At 53.2% G+C, this 25,387-nt stretch overlaps 9 protein-coding genes across 9 annotated transcripts; 6 read left to right on the top strand and 3 right to left on the bottom strand.

Annotated features, from left to right (window-relative positions):
- Nucleotides 1–424: 424 nt before the first annotated feature.
- Nucleotides 425–2,366, bottom strand: N7459_004258 (glutamyl-tRNA(Gln) amidotransferase subunit PET112; the record flags this gene model as incomplete). The annotated part of the gene is made up of 4 exons (XM_056943442.1): nucleotides 425–1,680; nucleotides 1,732–1,873; nucleotides 1,932–2,008; nucleotides 2,072–2,366. The coding sequence occupies 4 exons, from the start codon at nucleotides 2,364–2,366 to the stop codon at nucleotides 425–427; spliced, it is 1,770 nt and encodes a 589-aa protein (XP_056800325.1).
- Nucleotides 2,367–4,195: 1,829 nt separating this feature from the next.
- Nucleotides 4,196–5,852, top strand: N7459_004257 (uncharacterized protein; the record flags this gene model as incomplete). Its single annotated transcript, XM_056943441.1, has 3 exons — nucleotides 4,196–5,303; nucleotides 5,365–5,749; nucleotides 5,810–5,852. The coding sequence occupies 3 exons, from the start codon at nucleotides 4,196–4,198 to the stop codon at nucleotides 5,850–5,852; spliced, it is 1,536 nt and encodes a 511-aa protein (XP_056800324.1).
- Nucleotides 5,853–6,877: 1,025 nt separating this feature from the next.
- Nucleotides 6,878–9,376, bottom strand: N7459_004256 (uncharacterized protein; the record flags this gene model as incomplete). Its single annotated transcript, XM_056943440.1, has 1 exon — nucleotides 6,878–9,376. One exon carries the CDS (start codon nucleotides 9,374–9,376, stop codon nucleotides 6,878–6,880), a length of 2,499 nt encoding a protein of 832 aa, XP_056800323.1.
- A 1,572-nt stretch (nucleotides 9,377–10,948) lies between these two features.
- Nucleotides 10,949–13,051, top strand: N7459_004255 (uncharacterized protein; the record flags this gene model as incomplete). The annotated part of the gene is made up of 1 exon (XM_056943439.1): nucleotides 10,949–13,051. One exon carries the CDS (start codon nucleotides 10,949–10,951, stop codon nucleotides 13,049–13,051), a length of 2,103 nt encoding a protein of 700 aa, XP_056800322.1.
- Nucleotides 13,052–13,322: 271 nt separating this feature from the next.
- Nucleotides 13,323–14,332, top strand: N7459_004254 (putative mitochondrial methylglutaconyl-CoA hydratase (Auh); the record flags this gene model as incomplete). Its single annotated transcript, XM_056943438.1, has 2 exons — nucleotides 13,323–13,678; nucleotides 13,762–14,332. The coding sequence occupies 2 exons, from the start codon at nucleotides 13,323–13,325 to the stop codon at nucleotides 14,330–14,332; spliced, it is 927 nt and encodes a 308-aa protein (XP_056800321.1).
- A 901-nt stretch (nucleotides 14,333–15,233) lies between these two features.
- Nucleotides 15,234–20,250, top strand: N7459_004253 (uncharacterized protein; the record flags this gene model as incomplete). The annotated part of the gene is made up of 4 exons (XM_056943437.1): nucleotides 15,234–15,539; nucleotides 15,665–16,295; nucleotides 16,344–16,394; nucleotides 16,781–20,250. 4 exons carry the CDS (start codon nucleotides 15,234–15,236, stop codon nucleotides 20,248–20,250), a joined length of 4,458 nt encoding a protein of 1,485 aa, XP_056800320.1.
- Nucleotides 20,251–20,661: 411 nt separating this feature from the next.
- Nucleotides 20,662–21,927, bottom strand: N7459_004252 (isopenicillin N synthase family dioxygenase; the record flags this gene model as incomplete). Its single annotated transcript, XM_056943436.1, has 3 exons — nucleotides 20,662–20,676; nucleotides 20,833–21,494; nucleotides 21,588–21,927. 3 exons carry the CDS (start codon nucleotides 21,925–21,927, stop codon nucleotides 20,662–20,664), a joined length of 1,017 nt encoding a protein of 338 aa, XP_056800319.1.
- Nucleotides 21,928–22,362: 435 nt separating this feature from the next.
- N7459_004251 (uncharacterized protein) lies at nucleotides 22,363–24,380 on the top strand (the record flags this gene model as incomplete). The annotated part of the gene is made up of 6 exons (XM_056943435.1): nucleotides 22,363–22,670; nucleotides 22,867–22,971; nucleotides 23,052–23,427; nucleotides 23,488–23,630; nucleotides 23,684–23,754; nucleotides 23,809–24,380. 6 exons carry the CDS (start codon nucleotides 22,363–22,365, stop codon nucleotides 24,378–24,380), a joined length of 1,575 nt encoding a protein of 524 aa, XP_056800318.1.
- Nucleotides 24,381–24,880: 500 nt separating this feature from the next.
- Nucleotides 24,881–25,374, top strand: N7459_004250 (uncharacterized protein; the record flags this gene model as incomplete). Its single annotated transcript, XM_056943434.1, has 2 exons — nucleotides 24,881–25,073; nucleotides 25,160–25,374. 2 exons carry the CDS (start codon nucleotides 24,881–24,883, stop codon nucleotides 25,372–25,374), a joined length of 408 nt encoding a protein of 135 aa, XP_056800317.1.
- Between the last annotated feature and the right edge of the window lie 13 nt (nucleotides 25,375–25,387).

Genomic DNA, 25,387 nt, shown 5'->3' with positions numbered 1-25,387 from the left:
TTTCTGGCCTGTTCCCATCCCGGGTTGCGCGTAGCCAAGGACAGTCGCTAAAAACTGCTTTTAGCGATCACGGCTCTCCGCCGGCTTCTCCATCGCTTCCGTTAAGTACAGGTTGAGGAGAGCGGCCCCGTTTAGGCCCTTCGGAGTCCCACCGCGTTTCAGTTCCGAGTCTTTAGCGAGGAACGAGATCGGAGGAATGTCGTCATGGCGTCTGCGAGGGAATTTTTTTAGAGGGCAGAATGCGATTGAGGGTTGGGCGCGTTTGGAGTCGCAATTCAAGGTGAGCGCGGCACTCCCGCAGACTATAATATACAACGACAACTAACACAAGAAATCTCAGGTCGGACAGCGGGCACAAGGGTATCATTGATGCTACCACCAGAAAACAGAAGACAACTATAGCGTTACACGGTTATTCATACACCTACGGTTTCCCCAGGATCAGCTGGCGGAGAACCTCCTCGGCCTTGGGTGCTTCAACACGGCCCTTCTCGCCCGTGCGCATCATCTGCCCCACGAACCATCCGAGTTTGCCCAGCTGGTTCTTGCTGCGGATCTGCTCGACCATCTGCGGGTTTTGTGCGATGGCCGCTTCAGCGAGCGCCAGGTATTCTTCGCGTGAGAGCGGCCGAAGCAGGAGGTTGTCTTCCTCGAGCAGCTGGGGAACCGGGCGGCGATCTCCTTCAAAGACGGCCGCCAGCACCTGCTTAGCCGTGGGCCCGGTGATGAGTTTCCGGTTCAGATGATCGACGACGTCGGCCAGAGACCGGGCCGGGACAGCCTCTGTATCCCAAGCCCGGTCTGCCTTGGTCAAGAGTCCGCCCAGCTCGTGGAGAACCCAGTTACCCGCCATTCGCGCGAGGGCCGCACGCGTGGGATGGTCTGGATCAGCACGGAGAGACCAAAGAATGTCCACCACGTCTTGGAAATACTCTAGACGGGCACCGTCATCCAACTCGATCAACGGCTTGGCATCCTCAATTGAGAGACCATACTCGGGCCCAATCAGATGCATCACCAGTGAGTCCGGCGATGCTGGGAGATTTTCCTGCAGACTTGCAATCAGATCCTCACCGATGATCAGTGGTGGGATATCAGGATCTGGCATGTAGCGATAATCCACAGCACCTTCTTTGCCTCGGAGAAGACGAGTCTGGGTGCTGCCAATTGTCCATCCACGGGTCTCTCCTTCCACAACACCGCCGCTTTCCAGCACTGCGATCTGGCGGTTCTTCTCGGCAATGATGGCGTCCTCCACTGCCTTGAAACTGCTAAGATTCTTGATCTCCGTTCGCTGTCCCAGCCCGCCAATTCCATCATACTGACACTGCCCCGGAGCTTCGCCGCGGCGCCGAATGGAGACGTTGACATCGGCACGAAGTCCACCCAGTTCCATTCCGGTCGTTACAGCAGCACAGGCTTGTAGGACTGATTGGAGTTTGCGGACACAAGCCGCGGCCGTGGCGGGGGTATGAATCTGAGGCATCGTAATGATCTCGATCAGAGGATGGGACACACGGTTGAAGTCGAGGAGTTGCGTTGAAGGCGGGTATTCCTGGGATTTGGCGGTGTCCTGTTCTAGTTGGACCTGCTTAATGTCAATTCGGACTCGGTCGCCATCCTCGGGAGCGATCCCGTCGTAATCGAAGAGATCAACGAAACCATGCCGGGCGAATGGCTCTGCAGGCAGTTAGTTGCTGTCTCTGCCAACTAACCCATGATGACACTAACCATAGTATTGAGTGATCTGATAACCCGCCGGCTGATCCTGGTAGAAGTAGTGTTTTCGGTCGAAACGGCTGACGCGCTGAATTTGACAGTTCAAAGCGATTGCGGCACGAAGAGCTGGGAGGAGAGTGGCGGCTTGGAATTCCTGCACTGCGTGAGCTAAAATCGGTCCCAGCAAGGTACGATGGGATGTCAACACGAACCGGCTGGCTGCCCGGAAATGCCAGATCGAACAAGGCGACATTGGAATTGGGGATATCACTCGTGGATGTTGCCGCTCCTGTTTAGAACGGACGTTAGCAATGAATAGCTGGCGGGGAAGTTGGACCGGACGAGGACTGACGGGAGAACAGTTTTGCTGCCGTATCCAGTTGCGCATGGATCTCTACGCCGACAGTCAATTCCCATTCCTGCCTGGAGGCCTCCTCGTTCTCCTTGCGCTGCTTTTTCTGAGCCTTGAGCGCTTTGGCTTCTTGTTTGAGTTGTTTGCGGAGGGGGATGCGGTCTGTCGGGGCGGACTGCAAATTGCGCGCAGAGGAGAATTGATTACGCGGGAGAATCGGCAATGGATGCAATGGACGACAAGTGAGTTGCCGGAGGACGCGGATAGCGCCGTTGCTGGGCCATGGCCGGAGCATGAAGGGTGCGAGGCGATGTGTGAAGTCGGGAGGAATCACAACCGCGGGATCGCATCGTCGGAGACTCGGCGATCTGCAGATCGACGGTTGACGGTACCACGCACCCCGGCCTGACTGTGTTCCTATCTACAAAACAACTAGTCAATGATTGCCAATTTGTAATATTTAGGATTTGAAGTTACAGAGGCGATCAGAGAGAGAAAGTTAGAAAAAAAATTAGGCAAGTAGAGGAAATAATACTTCTCCGAACATACGTACTGTACATACGCCTGTCCTTTACCTGGAGTGCCCTTTGCGCCACCACAATCATCTTGTAGTATTTTGAGTATCTCACTCAAATCAGTCGGCATATGTCTATTGGGAGGGTCAAGACTAAGTAGATAGCTAGACACTCGTTTTATTTTGTGAAGTCAATACCTACCTAGGTAGATTTCCCAATTGGCTACCTCATGTTGGGTGCCTGAGGTATTATGGATGCCTTATTTAGCAGGCAAACACGTCACCAAGCCGAATCACTGCAACGCGGAATTGATTTGCTTGTAGAATTGTTGTTATTATTAGTAGACACGGAGATCGAACGAACCCATCCAAGAATAGTCTGCTCTAGCATTCTGGCTGACTTAATTCCATGGTAATTCCGTGGTCTCGATCGCTCTCTCAGGCTATCGCATCGGAAGACCTCTACACTTTCTAGGACTGGTTCCCTCTTGAGGCATGCAATCATGCCGCATCCACGACACTCTCTGCATTCTCCACCTTCTCGCCCACTGCACGCAACAATGCAGGAAAGACGGGGAAGAGGATTGCAATGTGGCACAATGTCGACTGGTCACAAACTCCCACATCCCCCCTCTCGCCCCTCAGCCCAACTCCAATTGGCACCAAAAATGGGGCCGCCAGACCGCCAGAAGAGCCGGACGCAAGGCGTGAGATGATCGACAGGCGACTCGCCAGCGCATGTTCCCAATGACTTAACTACGTTCAGACGCGCATGCATTATAATCCGGATCGGACAGGAACGAGGGCTGATTTGTTGCTGGCCGGCTGTGGCCCACAGGATTGAATAGCGGATGTCCCGTTCAACCGCGAGTTCTCTTCGATTCTCGTCTCTACTCCCGACCAAAGGGTGTACATATGTACAGCCGGAGTGTGTGATCGCGGCCTCACAGGAATCACGTCCGCGCTACGATCGGCAGGGATTCTGGGAAGAACCTCCTTGCGACGCCCGGTGTCATTGGCTGCCGATCTGAAGCCCCCGGCGCTTCTCATCTCCCTCAGATTTGCCCAGGGTTCCCTGACGAATTGCAACACTCTAATCCTCTCAAGGGAGACGCATCGGCCTCGTCTTAACCCTGCTGTGGTGACGCGAACTCGTTTCCGACCTTGGGGGCTGACGGGCCGCCCTGCGACGTACATTATTCTGAGTCGTCCGGACCTGACAGCCGGTCTATACATACTCCCTCTCTTATCGCCGGGCGAGGAATGCTATAGGGGAGAAAAGACGCGGGGAGAGTTGAGACATCAGATCTCCCATCGCTGGAGTCTGCTTTCCTTTCCTTTCCTTGTTTTCAAGCCATCCCGCCAGCCCGCAGAACTCGACCCCTACATTCCGCGTTCTTCAGCGCTGCGATCTAATCGGAATCTAGCCCCTCCCTTGTGCCATGCCTCGGGTTCCGATACTGACAGTGCTGAATCCATTACATTTGCGATCACTGGAGCTCGCTTCATGCCCATCAATTTCTCGCCGCACGGGCATAGACTGAAGAGTAGTTTATTCCTACTTCCCAGAGCGATGAACCCGGCCTTTCTTCCGACGTTCCCCAATCACCATGCCACTCCACACCGGCTCTCATAGTTTTCGCACTCGGAAGACGAAGAAAGATGGGCGAAAGAGGACGTCATCGACCGTTTCCAGTTACACCCAAAGCGCACCGGCTGATTCTGTCGAAATCCCCAGACATGCAGAGAAGGGTGACTCTATATCGGAACGTACCAATGGGTCAAAACAGGCTTTGAAATCGCAGGCGGCTTCAGAGACCATATCGAACAAGCCCACAGAACCAGCAAAAAAGACACCTGATGTCTTTCAGTTCCTTGATAATGGTGACGACTCGTCTGACTCGTCTTCCGATTCATCTGATGACGAACCGATCCCTCCAGCGCAGGCGCAAGCAGTCACCCAGATACAATCCCCCAAACCACGAACCAGTCCCATGCCACATGCGCTTCTGGTATCGACAACCGACACACCCCCGAAGTCAATTGACGCATCGGCACCTGGCATGACGTTGAGAAAGTCGAGCGCCTCGCGCCCTTTGCCTGCACCACCGGCACCTACGCCGCCGGAGAATCAACTACAGCTGGCTCGAAAACGGCTGCCAACAAGCAAACCCGCCGCGACAAGAGGACATAGCAAATCATCTACGGAGACACCTCCCTCTCCGGCAAGCCGGCAGCTACAAATATCCCGGCCGGAGAGTTACTATACTTCATCAAGTAATGCGGCTTCTCTCCACCGGCCACCGCTGCCACCGTCTCCTCCAAGTAGCCCGGAAGACAACCTCCACCAGGGCTCACCCGCTCGGAGACGAGACTCGAGTGCTTCGCAGGTGACGTCGGGCTATGGGCTAGTCGCATCGCACCTCACCCGCTCCGCTAAGGAAGAGAAGGCGGGGTTCCCGCCACTGTACCGACGCTTCGAAAGCGTAAACCATCGCGTTCTGTTGCACCTACAAGATGAAATCTCGCAGATGGAGGAAGATCTCCAAACGCTTGATGAGTACGAGGAGATGCATCGAGTAGCCGCCGCTGAGCAAGATGACACAAAGCCTATGCCCGCTTCGCGTCGAATGGAAGCTCAATCCCAGGCTTACTCGTCCCTCCATTATCGACGCATGGACCTAATGGCTGCTTTGATACAGAAGACAGAGCAATATAGTAAGAATCACGCTGTTTCAAATCTAAGACATGCAAACTGAATGGCTGACCGACAACGAAGATACTGCCCTCAGTGCATACAGCAAGGTCCTCCAGACTCTCCCAAGCGCATCCGACGATGACATCCGAAATTATCGTTCCTGGATGAAAGAACACAGCCCCATCGCTGCAGCCGAGACGCGCTTCCTGGACCAAGATACCGACTTGGTATCACTCACGCCCCGACTGGCCAAATCTGCTGCAGCTGCACCCGTCTACATGGCCATCATCATTGCCTCCGGCGCCATCCTGCTGCCACTGCTTGCATTTAGTATGATAGCAGAATTCTCGGGCCGACTCGTCGTTGTGACAGTTACCGGCGGCGCTGCAGCTGCCATCGCAGCCAACTACTCTGCCGGAATTGATACTCTAGTCGACTCGCGGGACGGTTGGAGATGTGCGACACTGTAAGTCTGCGCTCTAATCTTACGCAGTGCTTCAGTCCATGTACTCACAAACCTACATAGGTACTTCGGCTTCATGACTGTTGCTGCCATGTTTATTTCTTAGCGCTCCGATCCTCGATGCTGCTCATAACTCCGATGACTGACGAATCTCTTTTTCCTCACTGATTTTATCTGACTCTGAACGAATTTTCTGTGTGTTTTTCATCCTGGCTACAATGAATGGCCACTTAGGATTTCTGCCGCAAGTCTCCAGAGACATCGTGACTGTACTCGGCCGCTCATTTCAGAAATAGAAGTGCGTAAGCACTCAAAGTATTTGGGCAAAAACTTCAGGCCAAGGCAAAAAGTTACTCGGGATGCGCAAAGAAAGAGGAGGCGTTTTATTTTCTCGGGAGAAGGATTTTCTTTAACTATGGATATGACTTTGGCGGGGCGGATTGAATCTTTTAGCATACGACTGAGCATTTGGTTGGGGTATACCTAGGAATTGCGGATTGGGATGAGGTGTTAACAGGCAGATTTCGTTGTGTTTTGTCTGCAGTGTACTGTACCGATTTACGAGATGTTAATGAATCCCGGGCTATTGAGTTTTTTTCAGAGACACCTAGCTAAATGTTTTGAGGCCCTGGATACGACAAGATTGATGAGCACTTGGGTTTACCAAGACGTGATAAGACGTTGGGCGTAGGATCGCCTTCGTGCACAAGTGAAGGGTGGCTAGCTATTTTCTAGCATTGAGCACTTCAATTAAATTGAGTATCAAAAGCGAAAGGAATATTTCTCTCATCTTGAACGAACACTGAAACATCAAGAATAGGCTGCTTCTCACTGACAGCCTACACCACCCAGGCCCGAACCCATCTTGTAAAACCACCCACACGCCAATCGCTGTTATTTCAAGCTAACACCAGAGAAGACAGAACCACATGAACCCCCGACGATATGGGGAAAAAGACTGGTAACAAGACAATGGAGGAGAATGAAAATATGACAAAAGCAGGCATTCAGTTAGTCATGCCCGAAGCGAACAAGACATATGCCCCCTCAGTACGGACGGAACTTTTGCACATAATACCCGAAGTGAATCGAGAGCGGACATCTCTGGAATCATTAGACATGATGACACACTCATGAATGGACAGGGGTGCCGTTCTGCTTGCTTCCTGGCGTAAGGCTACCCTCTTGGGAGTGTCGAGCCTCAAACTGTGGCTGAGGCGTTGAGGGGCTTTGCCGGGGTTGTTGAGCTGCTAATTGCGCCTTAGCAGCTTGCTCAGCAACAGTGCGAGAAGAAACGGCGGCGGCAGCAGCAGCAGCGGCATTTGAAAACGCACCCTGGGATGGGGTTTGATTTGCGTACTGGAAGCGCTGAGCCGAAACCGCAGGCGCATAGGGAGTACGGCCTTGGGGCGTGGCGTTGTATGGAGCGGGTTGTCCAGGCCTTGGGGTCAATGGCTGCGAAGGCTGCGCCGGGCGAGCGGCGTACGGGGAATAGCCATTCGGCGTCGGGCGCTGAAATTGTGGTATGGTATTGGCTTGGCTGTACTGCGGATTCGCTTGTCCATAACCAGGGCCCTGAGGAGTGCTCGGTGGACGAGTCCCAGCGTAACCGGGAGTGAATGTGTTTGCTGCCAAAGGCTGTCGCCCTTGTGGTGGAACTTGGAATCTTCCTTGTGACTGTGAAAGCTGAGCATTGGCGCCGAAGGCACGCTGATTGTACGAAGAGTGAGGTCCCTGGAAACTGCCAGACCGGGATGCAGATGGCGTAGAGGCCCGGTTGACAGCATTTGATTGAGCTGCCAGTGCCGCAACACGCTCCTGGTGCAGTGTATAATCATCCTTGTCCATGGTCCCACTGTAGTCCGGGTTCTCAATGAGAATCTTTTGGCTGACATTCAGCTCTGCTAGCTGGTCGCCATCTAGTTTTGATAGCACATAAGGCGGCAAGCTGCTGATGATAGCAGCGAGATTCGACCGTAAAGTTTCATAGACGACCCTTTCCGCATCAGACGGGCTGTCCGGTGTTCCAAAGTCTGTTGCGGGGGTCTCTGTTGATTCGGAAATGTCGTCGCCAAACAACGGAATGTTCGTGCGGATTTTCTGGTAGGAATTCAGAGTCTTCAGCGACTCAGAAATTTCCTCGAGAAGCTCATTGACCTCTCGTGATTCTTGTTCCTCCTTGTTTGGTGGTTCGCTGAGAGGGTCGTAGCTGAAGTCGTCGGGGTTGAAGGATTGGACCATTTCCTCGAGAGTGCTCTCGTCAAGATCACCTATGCTCCCAGGCTGAACCGTGGTGATTTCTTCTTCCTGATACGGAATGGAGAGCAAAGTACGCAAACGCTTTGCGCCTCGTTTGCTCCACCACACGAGGTCCTTCGAATCAACTTGTACGACAGATCCAGAGCTGTCGAAAGAGGGGGCAAAGGACGAGTAGACACCCTGGAAGAGAGATGTGTCATCCCCTGTCCAAAGTGCAGGATCCCCGTCTTTTGCGCCAAGACCTTCGTCAGTCTTGTGTTTCTCAGCACGAGACCAATAGGATGGGGACGAGGTGACTCCGCCATATTGCAGCCACTGGCCGGAGGGGAGTGGTGTCAGGCAATAGTTATTGCGCTCGCCCAAGAAGTTCTTTGTGTCAAAAGCGAGATCGAAGGGATCAATCCACGAGGCAGAGGTGCTTCGACTGCTTCGTCGACGAGGAGGTTCCATCTGAGGCACACCTGGGCGGGGACCAAAAACTTCACCAAATGTCCTCTTTGTTGGAGGGGGATTGGCATTCAGATTGTAGGGGACAACCTTTGTGGCCGAAATGCCGTTGGGTAGAACGCCTTCGCGGAGCTCTTCCTGTACCTCAACAAACTTCTCCATACCGGACTCGGAAGACGACAGCGGCACCTTCACTGATTTCTGCAGACTTGAAAACAGCTGCTTCGGATTTGATTGACTGCCACCAAACAGTGTCAAGGCCTGCTTGTCCTCGCGCGCTCCGACATTCGTCACTGTGGATTGAACCTGTTCTTCAGTATCATCCTCTGAACTCTCAGCTTTCACGTCGGCCTGATTCACGAAGGATTGCCCAACAAGGCTGTTCATATGCTTCTTGAAGACCGCAATACGGCTCACAACCTCATTAAGAGGCTTGCCATCGGTATTTGCGCCATTTGACTGGCTCTGGTTGCGTTCAATCACCGCAGCTGAAGCCCTCTCAATATCGGCTAGAAATTCTTGCAGAGTATTGTAGCGACCCGACTCAACGCGACTCTTTACGTTCGAAGTCTCTTGGTCGCTCGCGACTTTGGCGCGTTTCGCTCGAGGCTTGGCCGCGGACACCGGGAAGGGACATGAGAGGAGCTGGAGTTCGGAGTCGTGTCTGCCAAGCGTTAGCAAGAGGGTTACTGAAGATACGTCGAGTTCGGAGACATACTTCACTAAGAGATCAACAAGACTGCGCAAGGACTCATGGAGGTTTGTCTTCTCGCGCGACGTGACGGAGTTGGACTCAGCACTTGACTTTTCCTCCTGGGCTGAACGCTTTCTTTTTCCCGGAGTCGCGGTCGCTGCCGACTCCAGATGGGAGTCGCTTTTGGTAGCAGACATCAGTTTGGGATCTCCGCCTTCGTCGGCACTCATGGTTCCAAATTCGAAGCAATACGGAGGTGGAGGGAGTTCCTCTGATCTCCTCTCCAAATTAGAGGCCGTTTGTAATGACCCTGAGCTGGTAAATGAAACAATCGAGAAAACGCGACCGAAGGGCCAAGGTGCAATCGTCAATTCGGGTTGGGTGTGATCCGTGGTCTTGTCAGCAACTCGCGCTCGAGCTGTCTTGATGTGAGGCCCGAGACAGGATCAAGAAAGGATGAGTTCGCGCCACGAGGGGACAACACGATAAGGTCCCACAGCACAGGCGACCGTGGAGTGAATGAGGAAGGTGATATAATAAGCACAGATATTTAGTATCCACCCAGAGACCAATTCACCAAGCCAGCTCTTGGGCTTGCGTGGAGGCTGGTATACGCGGACTTGAAGGCGAGACGATTCCCTTTCGTGAGACGCTCAGAATGCGCGCTTTGCCGGCCAAGTGACGATCAGCCACGTGACTCGACTCGTTTTCTGCCGGCGCGGCGGCCTCGACCTTTTTATTTATCGACGAACTCCCCAGCCACGTTTCTAGGAGAACAGCCGAAAAGGAAACTCCTGAATGGAGATATGCCATTGTTGAAGCCATCTTTATGACGACATTCATGGATGTCATCAGCTGTTCTTCATGTCCGAGGCCTTTTGGGGGTATCCTCTCGGCATACCCCCGGAGGCATCCGACACATCTTTCGCCCTCACTGTTTCAATTGCCCTTATTCAACTGCGATCCCCTTACAATCCAATCAACAAGATGAGACCAATGGCGAACAACGAACCTTCCCGTCCTTTGAGAATCTTACCGCAGCGAGGTCACCAAACCGGGAAGCCAAAAACGGTCCCAGGTACAGGCCGGGATATGATCGAGTGGAGCGGGAATCATACTCAAAATCATCAACTTCGAAACAGAGACCTACCCCATCGGATTACCTCGGCCAGACACTTCAAAACGCTGGACATATACTCGGGTTTCGCCAGCATTCAGGACGAACTGTCGATCTCTCGGTGATCAATCTCGACCGGGAAATCCCAAAGAAATCGCTTCGACGACATAAAACTTCTGGAGAGACCACTGGTCGACCAAAACTACGGAGTTTGCCAACTATTGTTGGACAATATATACGACTGGTGGAGCCACTGCTTTCACGTCCCTGTGAAAGCGATGTGATGGAGAAACTGAACACCGCACTCGGTCAAGTATTCACCGAGAAGATCGACCAATACTTAGCCAACAGAGGCTATGATGTGGAGGATGTCGTCACATGGGCCTGGATTTTAACTAGCAACAATTGCCATCAAGCCATCTCTCGAATGTTTGTATTGGAAGCCGACCATGCAACACGACATGATACCTCTTCGCCAGGCATTCCGCCATTCATTCCCATGTTTCTTCTGAAAGAGCGAGACTTAGATGTTTATTCTTTTCGATTGTTGCTCATATTTTCATTGCATGTGATGAGTGGTCAACCGCTTCCATCTCTTGATGACCTGACAAGGACCTCGGAGGCGACCATAAAACCACCGCCACAGGAGTTCCAACCAAAAATCGACCAAACTACGGGAATGATAATGGTTGTTCGATTGGTTCGGCATGCGCGGCAGGTGTGGCCCGAGGCTCTTCCTGTCATAGCACAATCTTTCGCTCGATTCTTGACAGCTCCTGGGACACTCAAGGCAGAGAAGTCGACCATGGGTGCGAACAAGCTGAATCGATTCAGAACCGACAAGTTCAACTCGTGCCTTTGGCTGCTCTCACTTCCCACGAAAATTCATCCCTTCCGATCAATATCCGTTCAACAACAAGCACAGTTCGAGCTTCTTCGAAAGATGGCAACCCATCGACCTGTGATACATGTTACACGAAAAGGTTATCGAGGGATCGTTGCAGTTCAAATGGCTCACAAGAAGACGACGGCGGAGCGACAATCTGCGGAATTGAAGGCACCTTCGTGGCCCCCCTGGAAAGAGGAAAGACTGGGCATCGATGCCCAGCGCGGGAATGAGGGTATGTTCAGCCGTGCAGTCAACGTGTTATCACAAATGAAGGAAGCTGGCTACTCCCACCAGCTTTGGGAGCAGATGTGTACAGTCCTCGCTGGCTGGGATACAGACCATAGCCCTACAGTCCAGACAAGAACCTTGGTACGCCGACCGCGGTCTTTGTCTAATGCGAAGGATTTGAATCCCGATCACTACGCTATCTGGGTCGCGCGAATCCGCGCTACGAGGACTGTGCGTGAAGCCTGGGCCTGCTTTCTGGCATACCAGGACCGTGGTCTACCTCCCAAATCGGCCATATACGCCGAAATGGCCGAGAAATTAATATACCGCAGAAAAGCAGTTGAGAACGGTTTTGATCGATCCAGCCACTCTCTACCGGGCGATGGTCCTGAGGTCTACCCCGAACCAGCTTCTGCGCGTGACATTATTTATGTCCACACAGAACCCCCCACTGTTGAAGAATTCCTTGATCAAATGTTCTCGCTGGGACTGAGACCGTCCGGGAGATTTCTAGCTTTACTTCTTCAGTCTGCTCCCTCGTTTCGATCAGGGCTGCAATACTTGGAATGCAGCAACCTCACGGAGGACCAGCTAAGGGTACTGTGCTCCGTGTGGAGCCGGTCGTCGGATTATGAAGAATGTGATCTTGAGGTGCTTCAAAAGCTGCCCGAGGTCATCTTCAAATCATTCATCCAGTTTTTATGTGATCATTCGGCGTCGATTGACAGGAACTTACCTAAGAAATTTTTGAACCCCGATATGTTTCCAGTTCTTGCCGAGAATGAGCAATCACATGAAGCCATGACTATTCTCTCTGATTTCCGAGAAGATCTTGGGGAAAGATGCCACCCCAGGGCACTGTGGCATGCTATTCAATTGGTCAAAGTTCGGCAACCGCCCAGTCTCCAAGCCTGGAACAAAGTTCTCTTCACGTTGACTAGCCCTCGCCTTGGCGTGCAAAATCGAGAGCGCAGCCGAAATCTTTATCGCATTCTTGCCTGGCATGAAGCTCTGGCTGTGTTACAATGGATGCGAGAGCGAGACATTGATCCGGTCTTGCCCGGCTTCCATGCTTTATGCGTTGCGTTCGGTCGGGCAGTTGATTCCGGATTAAGACATCCTGAACTCGCCGAAGAGGCACTTAGGGCAATCGACAAGGTTCTCAACCGCGGTAACCCCTTCGGTTACTCTTTTGATGCCATGATCGAGAACGGAGTTGTTGTTCTGAAGTCCCAGTTCGACAGTCTCGTTCTTCTAGTTTCCAAACCCTCGGAGCTAGCAGAGAGGAGTGTCTTCGCCACGGATCACACGACCAATTCGCAGCTCGCTGTGCCCTCCATGCTCCATGTTCCCGGATATGGGCTACTGCATAGTTTTGTCCGAGCTTTGGGGCTCGTCGGGGATGATGATGGCTTGTTGCATCTCTTGCAGTGGATGAGCCGATCAGCTGGTCCATTGAACGAACTTGCTGATGAGCAGCTGAACGGCGACCGACTGAAGTGCCGGACCCTTGTGGCGATCCGGGTGTTCCTGGAGAGGCGGCAGAGTCAATCTATCCCCAGCATCCGGGTAGCGTCGGAGTCTGCCGTGCAGGAGGCATACGACATCATCAGCCGGACACCGGGGTGGGAATGGCCCAGTGACGCCGAAGTAGAGGAATATTGTCGGTGATTGTACAATAGTGTAATTATTAGAGTTGCGATATGAAATGTGATACCCCCCGCAACCCCACTCATGGTCATGGACTGCATGGACAGGATTGAGTCCATCATTCGGTAATCGTCGGCCTTGTAACAGCTTTCCCCACACCCCGAGCTCCCGAGCAACTCGCGACTTCGTGCCGTTTCTGCACCCGACCTCACTCCTTGCTACACATACTCACACCACATTGCCTGTGATCGGTGGAATCCTCCGTCCACCGATATTAACCTGGGCGATGGCCATGACTCTGTCACCCAGGCTTGTCCGCCTCACCCCCTTCACCCATCTCCGCCCGACCATAGCACCCACCCGGGGATTCGTCTCCCGATACAGCACCAGCACTGAAGAGGACGTCATCAAAACCCAACAGGTTCCAGCACCGGGCTCTGGACATGTGCGCGTTTTGCAACTCAACCGGCCCAGAGCCCGCAACGCGATCTCGCGTCACCTGCTCGACACCCTCTCCAAGCAGGTGAGCTCGATCGCCGCCGAGCAGGGCAACGGGCCCACCCGAGCTTTGGTGGTGGCGAGCAATGTCGATGCGGCATTCTGTGCTGGCGCAGATCTGAAGGAGCGCGCCACGATGACCCATGCCGAGTGAGACCTCCCTACGTCGCGACGAGGCGGCGCCACCCCCGATTATGAGCCCTACTGATGGGTGATTGAATCTCCTCCAACAGGACAGAAGACTTCCTCCTCAAGCTCCGCGCTACGTTCACCGAACTCGCCTCCCTCCAGATCCCTACCATCTCGGCGGTCTCGTCTATGGCTCTCGGCGGCGGCCTTGAGCTGGCTCTGTGCACCCACCTTCGCGTGTTTGGGTCGTCGAGTATCGTCGGTCTTCCGGAGACTCGTCTCGCCATTATTCCCGGTGCCGGGGGCACATACCGCCTGCCCGCGATCATCGGAATGAATCGCGCGCGCGATCTCATCCTGACAGGGCGCCGGGTGTCCGGCCCGGAGGCGTATTTCATCGGGCTCTGCGATCGCCTGGTCGAAGTGCTTCCCGAAGAAGCCACGCAGGAAGGCGTAGCCCGCGAGAAGCTGCTTCGGGAGAGTATCAAGTTGGCGCTGGATATCTGTGAGGGTGGACCCATTGCCCTCAAGCAAGCCTTGCTGGCTGTGCAGGGGTGTGGACTGGGTGAAGTCGCCGAGAACAAGGCGTACGAGGGTGTGATCGAGACTGCAGACCGGTATGAGGCGCTGCGCGCTTTTGCCGAGAAGCGAAAACCTGCGTTCCGGGGGCGGTAAAATGAGTTTCTTTCTTTCTTTTTTTTAAAAAAAATCATTTTCTGTTTATTTTGTGTCTATGGCCACAAGATAGAGAACGAGTGTCGGGGGTGGTACATAGGAACCTCAATTAATAGAAAAGTGTATAACTTCTGATCTGACTGAGTAAAAGCCTCACGGGGGTGGATCGTGACGAAGAAATGTGGGGGCGGGGGTGAAGAATCCATCTCACCTGGGCCATCATCAGTAGGCTATGTAAACATAGTAATCATCCGGTGGCCCCGTTGTAGAGCCTCCTAGCACACCACTCAGCTGTCTGTGTAACGAGTGATGCCGCTCCAGAGTTCACGCTGGGACTAGGTTTCCCGATTTGAAGAATTTGGTCATCCTTGGGTTGCAAGAGACGTCCGTGGTGATGCATTGTTGTAGCGGTTGATCGAGTACCACGGAGTATAGATCACTCCTTCCCGCACCCGCAGCACTCGAATCCGCAATGGACGGACGCATCACATCGCCCGGGGTTCCGTGGGTGATCTGCCCGATCGAGATCTCCCTGGACCCTCCACCCTCTCGCCATGAGTCACCCGCAGGCGTCCATATTCTTGATGGCAGGACGACGCCCTTCAGTCAGTGTCGTCAGGGTCAACCGTGGCGCAGTCGATGCTCAGGCACGACCGTCCACGCAAAGCAAGCGAGTCGGCTTCAGCCCCCGACGATCTGCAACGGAAGGAAGCTGCAGCGCGCGGATCCAACCGCAGTGGGCAGCGGGTAAACCCTGGTTGAGAGCCCGTGTTGTCATCTGAATGGGTCAGGGGAACTCGATCACCTGCAGCCTCACCCGCCTGTTTATATAAACTCCCGTGGGGTCGGCTGCAGCTGGCGCCGTGAAGAAATGGCCTTGCCTTGATCCCCCATCCTTACGATGTCCACTCCTCCCTCCGTCAAGCCCCTCGGCTTGTCGCAGGTATACGTTCCTCGTGGAGATCCCACCGTGGATATCGTCTTCGTTCACGGTCTGAACGGCCACCCCCACGATTCGTGGACCAGCAAGTCGACCAACTGCTTCTGGCCTGTCGATCTGCTTCCTGAAATCCTGGCCCCGCTGCGCCCGCGCATCTTGACCTACGGCTACGATGCGAATGTCGCTGTGTTCACAGACGGTGCCTCGCGGGACTCGATCGTGAGCCATGCAGAGACGCTGGCTTCGAGTCTGGCGGCCAATCGCAATGTAAGTCATCGCGGCGTCTCCTTGTTGTTTCTCTCCATGGAGGACGGATTTCCGTGGCCTGATTCTGTCAACCTTTGATCTACTTTATATCTAGACCAATCACTAATAATGTGGAACCCGGATAGCTACGCAACTGCTCCGACCGTCCGATCATCTTTGTCTGCCACTCACTGGGTGGCCTAGTCGTGAAGCGCGCCTTGATCTATAGTCGAAGTTTGTCAAACGAGAAAACCGAACATCTGCGCTCCGTCTACGTCTCAACCTTCGGTATCCTCTTCCTTGGCACGCCGCACAATGGATCCGACATTGCCAAATGGGGACTGCTATTGCATAACATCTGTCGCGCTGTGCTGCCCAAGAAGGTCATGGATACTTCCCCACAGCTCATTCAGGCACTGCGCACCAACAACGAAACCCTGCAGCATATCAACAGCCTTTTCGCTGACATCATGAGCCGTTTTCATATCTACCTCTTCCATGAAACTCGCTCCACTGACGTGCGTGGTACGCGTGAAGTGATCGTCGATGAAGCGTCGGCGGCACCTTACTTTGAGGGTGTCGAGCGAATGGGCATTGAAGCAGACCATAGCCACATGTGCAAGTTTGACGACGAGAATGCCCCAGGCTATGAAGTTGTCGCTGAAGCTATTCTTCGATACTCTCGTCAGGCCCCGACTGTCATCACAGACCGCTGGGTCGAAGAGAGGAAGACCCGGGCATTGGAGAAGAGGGCGAGGGCACGGGAGATTTACGACGGTAGGCCTGGTCTTTCATTCGATTCATCACTAGTGCTGACCTTGACAGCCAGATTAAACGACCCGTTTGGGCGAAGCATGCCGGATCTGAACGCAACTGGTAGGGCTTCCCACCTTCTGCCCGCTCCGGAGACGTCAGTCACTTTGAGAGATTATGAGATTGAGGAGCCTCCTGTTCGATAGCACTGCGTTGATGATGGCGATGCTTGAATGATTCAACCTCCCGAGAACTCAGATTTACCACGAGTGCTCGTTGATGATTCCACTCCTTGTTTTGCGCATCTCTTACTGCAAGCTGAATTTCCTTTTAAGCACGTTTGATGCGACTTGATTTGATAACTCGGTTTTGTGTATCTTAGCTTGTTGTTGTGCTTGATCGCAGGATGGCTCCCGTCTTATGCCTCAATTTAGCTGATATCATCCAATTGCTTTCCTGAACATATACGTCCCAAAGTCAGAGAGATCCGCTGACTCCCATGCCCATAGGTCATTACTCTGTGCTCACTCTGCCCCGAGCGCCTGCTACAGAAGGTCCCAACTCTTCCGTCTCAGATATGAGCAATAGCGGCGTTCTCTCGCTCTCACACTATTCCCACCGAGATCTGCCCCTTTTCGTCGCCCCCCCAGGCTTCCATCCAAATGCCACCTTTTGCGGGATGCAGAAAGAGCTCGATGTGTTACACAACCGCTTATACAAAGCCAAGGCACGCGCAGACCGAATTATGGCTGTTTTAATTACAGGTGTCCCAGGCTCCGGCAAGACACATCTTGCCCGGCAATATGTCTTCGCGCAGCGCGAGTGCTACCCCGGTGGGATCTTTTGGATCGATGCCAAATCCCGCGAATCAGCATACAAATGCTTCTGGGAGATCGCTCAAGCAGCCATGCTCGTTGATCACAGCCAAGCACGAGATCCTGAGTACCAAGAAGCTCGAACGTATGTGAATGCTGTGCGCAACTGGCTTCAGACACGCTATGAATGGCTTCTTGTTTTTGATGGTATCACATTTGACCATGACGACGATATCAATGATTTTAGACCTTTCCTCCCATGGAACAAGAGGTGCGGTATCATCTATACCTCTATCGACACCACCCTCCGGAAAAAGCAGCGCCTTTTTGAGCCCTATCACCTGTCAATGCCTCGGCTAAGGGTTGAAGATGCCTGCAAACTTCTCTTTAAAGACCTTGGCATCAAAAATCCCACTCCGGAACAGGCACTCAGGGCGACTGAACTGGTTGAGCACTACGAATGCTTGCCACTGGCAATTCACGCGATTGGTCACCGTCTGAATGCAACCGGGAAGCCAATTGAGAAGTATCGCGTCAAGTCACAGGTGACTGATAAAAAGTTGGCCGAGCCATTCCTCGACATTATGAACGATTTGTACCGCCTGCAACAGCGACAGGCCTTGAATTTGATCAACCTACTTTCGTTCCTTGGCCATCATGTTCCTGTGGGCCTTCTCAACTTCGGAAAGAGTACCATGACAGCTGAAAATGCTGAGATCTTGAGTAGCGCTCAAACTGGAGAAGACCCAGGCCTTGATACTACACTGGGAACTCTCATCCATTATGGTTTAATTGAGCGAACCTCGGATGTCGACCCGATCGTCCAGCAGAATGGCCCTGCGCAGCATTCTCGCGATGAAGTACACGTGGAGGCCAAGCCCGTTCCAGAATTGTCGGAGTCGTTTACCGAGAGCAGCCAGGAAGGTTTCTTCTCCATCTATCGGGGTAATTCGGCCGTTGATATGGTCAAAATCCACAGTGTGGTGCAAGGCTTCTGTCGGGATGAGCTTCGCATTAAGGACGAAGAGTATAAAGATACCATCAACAGGCAAGATCCTGGATTCTACGATTCGTGGCTGATTGTTGCTACCCGTTTCCTGTGCAAATCCTACGAGGCGGCGACGGAGAAAATGACTCACTATCACGACCGGGGACTCGTTCGCGATTACAGAGAGTATGAGACGCATGCCTCCCGACTGGTTGAATTGTTTCCCAAGAAACCAGCCCTTGGTACACGCCCACCAATTCTGCGCGAAGCACGAGAGAACTTGCGCCAGTTGATGAGGAGTATCAGCAACCAGATCGAGCGAATGTCCCCAAGCTCCTCCCACGAATACTCTGGAAATCAAAAGTCTGTTTTCGACCGGTCGAGCAGTTCGTCATCATCCTTCCCCGAATCATCAGCAGATGAAGGTCTTTCACGCCAATCCACCTGGAACTGGACCGATTCCGGCTCGGCTCGAGCGGAATCGCCCGAGGAGATGATGGCTCCTCGCTTCAAATTGGACCTGTTCCCCCCTCATATCTTTAGAGAAGCAGGCTATGAGTCGGAAGAGGGCTACAAAAGCGATGGAGAAGTGAAGGAAGCGCCACGAATTTCCCCAGCCCTTTCGCAAATGAGTCAGGTCACTGAAAAGCCAAAGCCATCACCCGCGTCATCGAGTCCTCCTGTTCTATCAGACGAGAAGAACTGGCAAGTAGTTGAGCGACATTCAAAAGCACGGTCGACAAGGGAAAGGGAAACTAGGAGACGACCGAGAGGCCCTCGAAGCCGGCTTCGGGGTACCAAGCCTGCTACCCCATTGGTGAAAGTCTCACCGATCCAGGGACGAGGGTCCTCAAGTCGAATGTCTATCGATGAAGAGCATAGCTCGACAATCTTGGCTTCGGCGGCGGAAAGAGCCCTCGCGGCCGTTCGTCGGTCTAGCAATGCCCAAGTGACCGAAAACACGAAGCCATCTGCGAGCTCTGCTGAGGCCAGTAAAGAAAATGTGCCCACATATGCAAGCGTAGCGGCTCGTCGCATGTTTGAAGCAGAGCTGCCACCGCGGCGACCAGTGTCTACATCTGCTACTCGAGGGTCAGACCCCTTCGTCGGATTGCAGGTGAAGTCGTCTGTTGAATCGCTGGATAGCCAGACAAGCCATAGTATCTTTGCGTCTCCACTCTCCCATGAGTTGGCACCTCACGAGCTTGCAGCCGAGCCATTGACACGGTCAACGTACAGTGATCCTGGCCGTGACTTTCTCAGTCAGCCGCTGAGCGAGTTAGACTTGCACACTGCGCCTGGCTCTCGGATTCACTCTCGCCACCCTTCAGTTGCCGCTGCATTTGAGCCTGTTGTACGGGACTTGTCAGCCAGTACCCCCTCGCTTCTTCCTTACGGACCACCGTTGCCGTACGATCAAGATATTACTGTTACTAGGCCGCGACGTGGACGAGCAGTCCAGGCAGTTCCAGACCAAAGTCCAGCATTCCTTGCTCAGATCCCTCAGCTTGGACCAACTGTTCATCCATCAGTCATTGTGCCTGGGGCAGTGCCAATTTCAATGACCGTTGCAGATATACCAATTGCGCCTGAGCGAACTGGCGGCGAAGCCCTCTCTCGCGGCTCATCTGGCTTCTCCCATCAGTCCTGGGCTACAGAGCCAGTTCGGTATCCCCCGCGCTTCTCGCCTATGCCAAGTTTCCAACAGCCAAGCGACGTCCCTCGCACTGCATCACTTTATCCACAGCAGCAAGCTGTCTCTGGGGCTGGCAGCTGGACAGCTGAAGCCCCCGTGCCCGGTAGTGCGCTCCAATCCGATACCCGCTACCCTGCTCCACCACCATCGCGTCCCCGCCTAGGTTCGGTGGATGAGCGACTAAGGCCCATAGATCCCGGCTGGGGCCCGGAAATCGAGCCTGTCCAGCTCCTTCATTTCGGCGGGCATCGTGTGGATGTTCGCGACGCACGACAGCGCTTACAGGAAGCTGGTCGTCTCCAAACTCCTCGCCATGTACCCACGTACCAGCTGTATCACCCGAATCTGTCTGGGCCTCTGATACAGAACGGCGGTCATCTCTATGCACCGGCGCCGGCGCTAGAGGTGTATGGGACACGAGCGCGAAGTGGTAGCTCGCCACCGCGACCAGACTACGATGGGCTGGGCGTACGATTCTGAAGCCTGTGTTTTCGAATAAACCGACTGTTTTATTGTTTTCCCCCCCATTATTATTTAGCATTTGCATATACCATTGGCGGTGTTCTTTGTGTTTTTGATATTCCTGCGTTGCGTTTCCCCCATTGCTGGAGTTGCATAGGGCTCGATACGTGTCCGAGCCGAGGGATGTTGGGTCTATATCACTGTGATGAAAACCACCAGGGCTAGAAACATGGGGTTGTTGACATCGGAGTTGTCCGTCTGTGTGGATGGTATGCATGATGCATCAGTGGTTGGCGTTGGGTTTGTCATTCTCATGGTTACTTCTTTCGTGATTCTATCTTCTGCTTTCTATCCGATACAACAAGCCTATCTCATTCTAGACGGAGTCCTGAGAAATCACCACGTCATCATGTCTAGCTTCAATCAGCTTCAACGGTCGATTACCTATTTTAGAATCACGTCGATTCATTCAGGCGATGGTTAACTCTCCCCGAGATAGTGCAAGCCGATCACGATGCCACTGAATACCAAGTCAGATGGAATGGTCGCAGGTAAAGGGCAGGACCAAAGAAGCGTGCAATGTGGATAATGCAATCTTACCTTTCCACATGAGATAGGCTCATACAAAGCCGGGTGATCTTCATCCACACATGACGGCACAACCCGACAAATTGAGTCTGGATTGAATCCCAGAAAGAACGGCATCGAGTACCTCGACGTTGTCTGTCGGTTATACACCCTGTGCACAGTCGACTTGAACCGGTTGTTCGAGAGCCGCTGCAGGAAATCCCCAATATTGACCACGAGCGTGCCGGGAATCGGCCGCGCATCCAACCACTCATCGTTGGCGGAAAGCACTTGCAATCCACCAGACATGTCCTGCCATAGCAAAGTAATGCATTGGATATCGGTATGAGAGCCTATCCCGACGTCCGTCTCGGCATCGTCGGCAACCGTCTCTGCAGAACCGGGGTAGTGCACGTATAGCCCGTCAGCGCCGGGATGCGTGGTGACGCCGTCAAAGTAGTCTTCCGGCATGCCCAGTGCCAGGGCGAAGATGCGAATCATCTTCCGGGCGAGAGCAAGACGGCGTTGCCAGAATTCAACGGTGGTCTCATGGAACCCTGGTAGGTGCGCGGTTTTCTCCCAGAGAAAGTCGTCGGCTCCGTAGGAGTACTTCTCGTTCGCGAGGAGAGATTCCGGATCAGCAATTGTTGGATCATTTACTGGATTATAGCGCAGTGAAAAGGTCTCCTTGCGATCTGGATTGGGAGACCGTTAGTGAGACACCGGTTGTGATATATTCAGCTGCAGGGGTGCAAGACCTCATGTTTCTGTTTTGTTGACCTGAGTACTCCCGACTCCGTGATATCCATCCGAGTGCTTGGAGTTCTCGTGTGAGACACGTTCTTTCTCGGCGTGAGGCTGGTTGAAGAAAAGCTGAGCCTTTGCCAGCGCGCTCTGGATGAGATCCTCCGAGATCCCATGGTTTTCGATATAGAAGAACCCCGTGTTCTCTGCGGCACCTTTGACCTGCGCCGCGATGGCCTTTCTCGCTTCCAGATCGCCATCGATTTTTCTCAGATCAATGACTGGGATCTCATCGTCCGTAGGCAGTCGGGGCGGCGCCGTTGAGACTCGACGAAACTCTGGCCCATGCAGCGTGAGCAGCTCGATCTGAGTGTATTGAGTCATCCTGATGGGTGAAACTGCGATGCGCGCAAAGGTCTAGGGTTGCATGCAGTTATCTTTTCCCACGGCGCTAGATTCCCAAGGTTCCCCGCCAACCGTGGATAAGCAGCTCGCGCGCGACGGTGACCGCCGGTCCTACAACGCCTTGGCTCTGATAAGCACCCCCCTTGGCTGCATGTCTGCCTGTCGAGATGGATTCTTTTATCAGGCGGCCGAGTTCGCGGCGAGCGCGATGGCTCGAGACTGGAGAGACTCTTATCAAGGCGGGCTGAGTGGCGTACTAGTTCGTCCTAGTTGCGGCATGTTGGTTAGCCCTACATATCAGAGAGCAGCTCGGCTCTTTCTCCGACTGTCGCATTTATGGATAAGATCCCCTCGATGATCGGTGGGGACTTCCTGGCTCTATGAGAGATTGACTCACAGTGTGCAGACACCGACATGGCGTCCACGTTATCCCGGCTGCATGAACGGCTGGTTGTCAAAAGCGTCGATCGCGATGGCCTTCAACGGCCGGTGGGAATGCTCGACAATCACTCTATCCGTCCAACTCCAGCCAAAGACCGCTCTTGGACGCAACTGACCTACCTGGTGTTTTGGTTCTCCGCAACGGCCAATGTCAGCAACTTGTACTCGGCGTCCACAGGGATGGCCATGGGGCTGACCATGTGGGAAGCCATCGCATGCTCACTCGGTGGTCAATTTCTGGCCGGCTGCTTGATGGCACTCAATGGACGCGGCGGTGCGATGTATAGGATTCCTTTCCCAGTGATATGCCGCTCGAGTTTCGGTACCTGGGGCGCACTGTGGCCCACATTCAATCGTGCAGTCATGTCGATTGTGTGGAACGGAGTCAATACAGCCCAGGGCGCACAGTGTCTATAGTGAGTGCTGCACAACTACTTGACTGTGACGGTCACTGATGAAGCTGATCATGACGTGCAGTGTCTTCCTGCATGCCATCTTCCCTTCCATTGCGAACATTCCTGACAAAATGGGCTCCAAGTCGGCCTTGACGTCGGCTCAAATGATGTGCTTTCTTATTTACTGGTGAGTCAGATCCTAACATCGTTTATCTCGATAATCTTGATAATCTTGATAACCTGGTTAAACTCCCTCGCACCTGATAGGCTGTTCAACTGCGCCTTTCTTGTTGTGCCGGTTCCCAAGATGAAATCTCTTGTTTATATCAAGGTCTTTGTCTTCTTCGGTGCCACCCTCGCAATGCTCGCGTGGACCATCTCCTTGGCCGGGGGAACTTCACAGTTTCTCCATGCGCCTTCAACCGTCCATGGCTCACAGAAGAGATTCCTGATTCTCAAGTTCTTCTTCCTCGGCCTGGCAAGCTGCGGGACGTTCATCTCCAACGCCGCAGATCTGCAGCGGTATGCACGGAAACCGAACGACGTCCTGATCGGCCAAATCATCAGCTTCCCTGTGTCGAACTTCCTGGTGGCAGTTCTCGGGAATATCATTGCATCGGCCAGCAAGTCTATCTTTGGAGAGGTACGAATTCTCTTGTCCGCATCATGTGTATTGAGTAGCGGCGAGCTAATCCTCCAACAGCTGATTTGGAACCCCATTACGTTTCTGGATAAATTGATGGAAGGCGAGCGATATACTCATGGGAACAGAACTGCCTGTGCTTTCATTTCTCTGGCATTTGTGTACTCCACAATTTTCTCAGCAATCTTTGAGAACTCCATTCCGTATGACTTGGTATCTGCCCATCCAAAAGGGCCGAGGACTGACTTCTTCGCAGTGCTGGAAATGACATTGCAGCGTTGCTCCCACGATACATCACCATCAAGAGAGGCTTCTTTATCTGTGCCAGTGGGACCTCATTTCAACCATCTCCTCGTGCAAACTAACATCCTTGCAATCCAGTCTTCTCATATGCCATCTGTCCGTGGTATCTGCTCTCGACTGCCGCCATCTTCATCACCTTTCTGTCCTCTTACCAAATATTTCTCTCTGCCATTGCAGGTATTCTCATCTGCGATTACTATCTCATTCGCCGCGGCTACTTCAACATCCCTTCTTTATACACTGCAAACCCGGAAGGGCTGTATCGATACTTCCACGGCTTCAACCCGCGCGCTTTCGTCGCTTATATCGTCGCTGTTGCCCCTAACTTCTACGGGTTTCTCCATCAGATGGGCGTCAAGGCACCACTGGGTATCCAGCGATTCTACTACGTCGCATATCCGACCGGTTTGGTGGTGGCCTTTGGCGTGTACTACCTATGCTGTCTGGCGTCTGCCCCGACGGGTATGGAGAAATCCTCTGGCTGGAGAGAACCTCAGGATTACCTGGATGAGCATGATCCGGCAGTGGATGAGAGTGTCGCGGTTGAGGGTGTTGCCGTGCATACTAGTGTTGCTGAGAAGGGTGCGGTGACTACGTTTTCGAAAGAGACGTCTGATAAGGATACTTGCCGAATATATGCAGTGTCCTGAATACACAGCTCATGGAGTACGGATGGCTGTTAATGGCCAAAACAGACGTCAATGTCCAACTACATAACTAACTAGTTAACTAGCAGAGGCGCCGCAGGAAATGTCGGGTGTCGGACCCACCCCTCTAGATTTCACATTGATTCAAATCGAACCAATATAATCATGAGCCAATGAGCTCAAGCTTGAAACAAGGAAAAGAAATTAAAATTAAAATTAACCTGGCAAGGAAGGAGTTGGTGGCAGAACGGGGTTGTGACCGTGCATCGACGTAACAGATGCGATGGTGATGACGTCGGTAATGCCAGGAATCAAGCAAAGCGCATCCGACTATTTACTATTTAACAGACCAAGGGGGCAAATGACCGGAGAGGATCTCCCATCAAGACAATCTGAACCATTTGAGATCTTGCATTACTCTAGTCGTTCTTGCTAGAGATCGCTATCTACAGAGCTACCATTTGACACCCGGCATAACAACGAACGCCACATCAGCGGCCATCATGTCGTCTGCACGCTTTATTCCAATCATCAGGTCCCGCGTGGCGACCTCGATTCCTCCCAGCTCCCTCGCTATTCGGTCAATTTCATCAACTGCCAAATATCAGAAGGGGCCGGTGGAGACGACCAAGGACACCATCAAGAAGGCGGATCGGGTTGTATCTGATGCAGCAGTCAAGGGCATCGACAAGGGAGGTACGTTCATATTCTGTGCATCTACTAGGACGCAGAAAGAGCACGAACTCGAGTCTGTATGCTGATATCATGATGCTCTCTGACAGAGCAAACCCGGGACAAGATCAAGGGTGCCATGGGCACCGCAACCCAGGAGACCAAGACCAAGGCGGGAGAGGTGAAGGGCCAGGCGGCGGAAAATGTAGGATATGGCAAAGGGAAAGCAGAGCAGGCTGCAGGCGAAGCCAAGGGCAAGGCCGAGGAGGTCATGGGTGAGGCTAAAGGCAAGGCCAAAGAAGCGAAGCAGACCCATATTGGTTGAGGTTATTGCTTCC

This window comes from Penicillium hispanicum (assembly GCF_028827665.1).
Source record: "Penicillium hispanicum strain IBT 35686 chromosome Unknown utg000004l_segment0_segment0, whole genome shotgun sequence".
Taxonomy (NCBI): Eukaryota; Fungi; Ascomycota; class Eurotiomycetes; order Eurotiales; family Aspergillaceae; genus Penicillium; species Penicillium hispanicum.
Note: the sequence above shows the minus strand (reverse complement) of the source record. Positions and strands in the feature narration are given on the sequence as shown.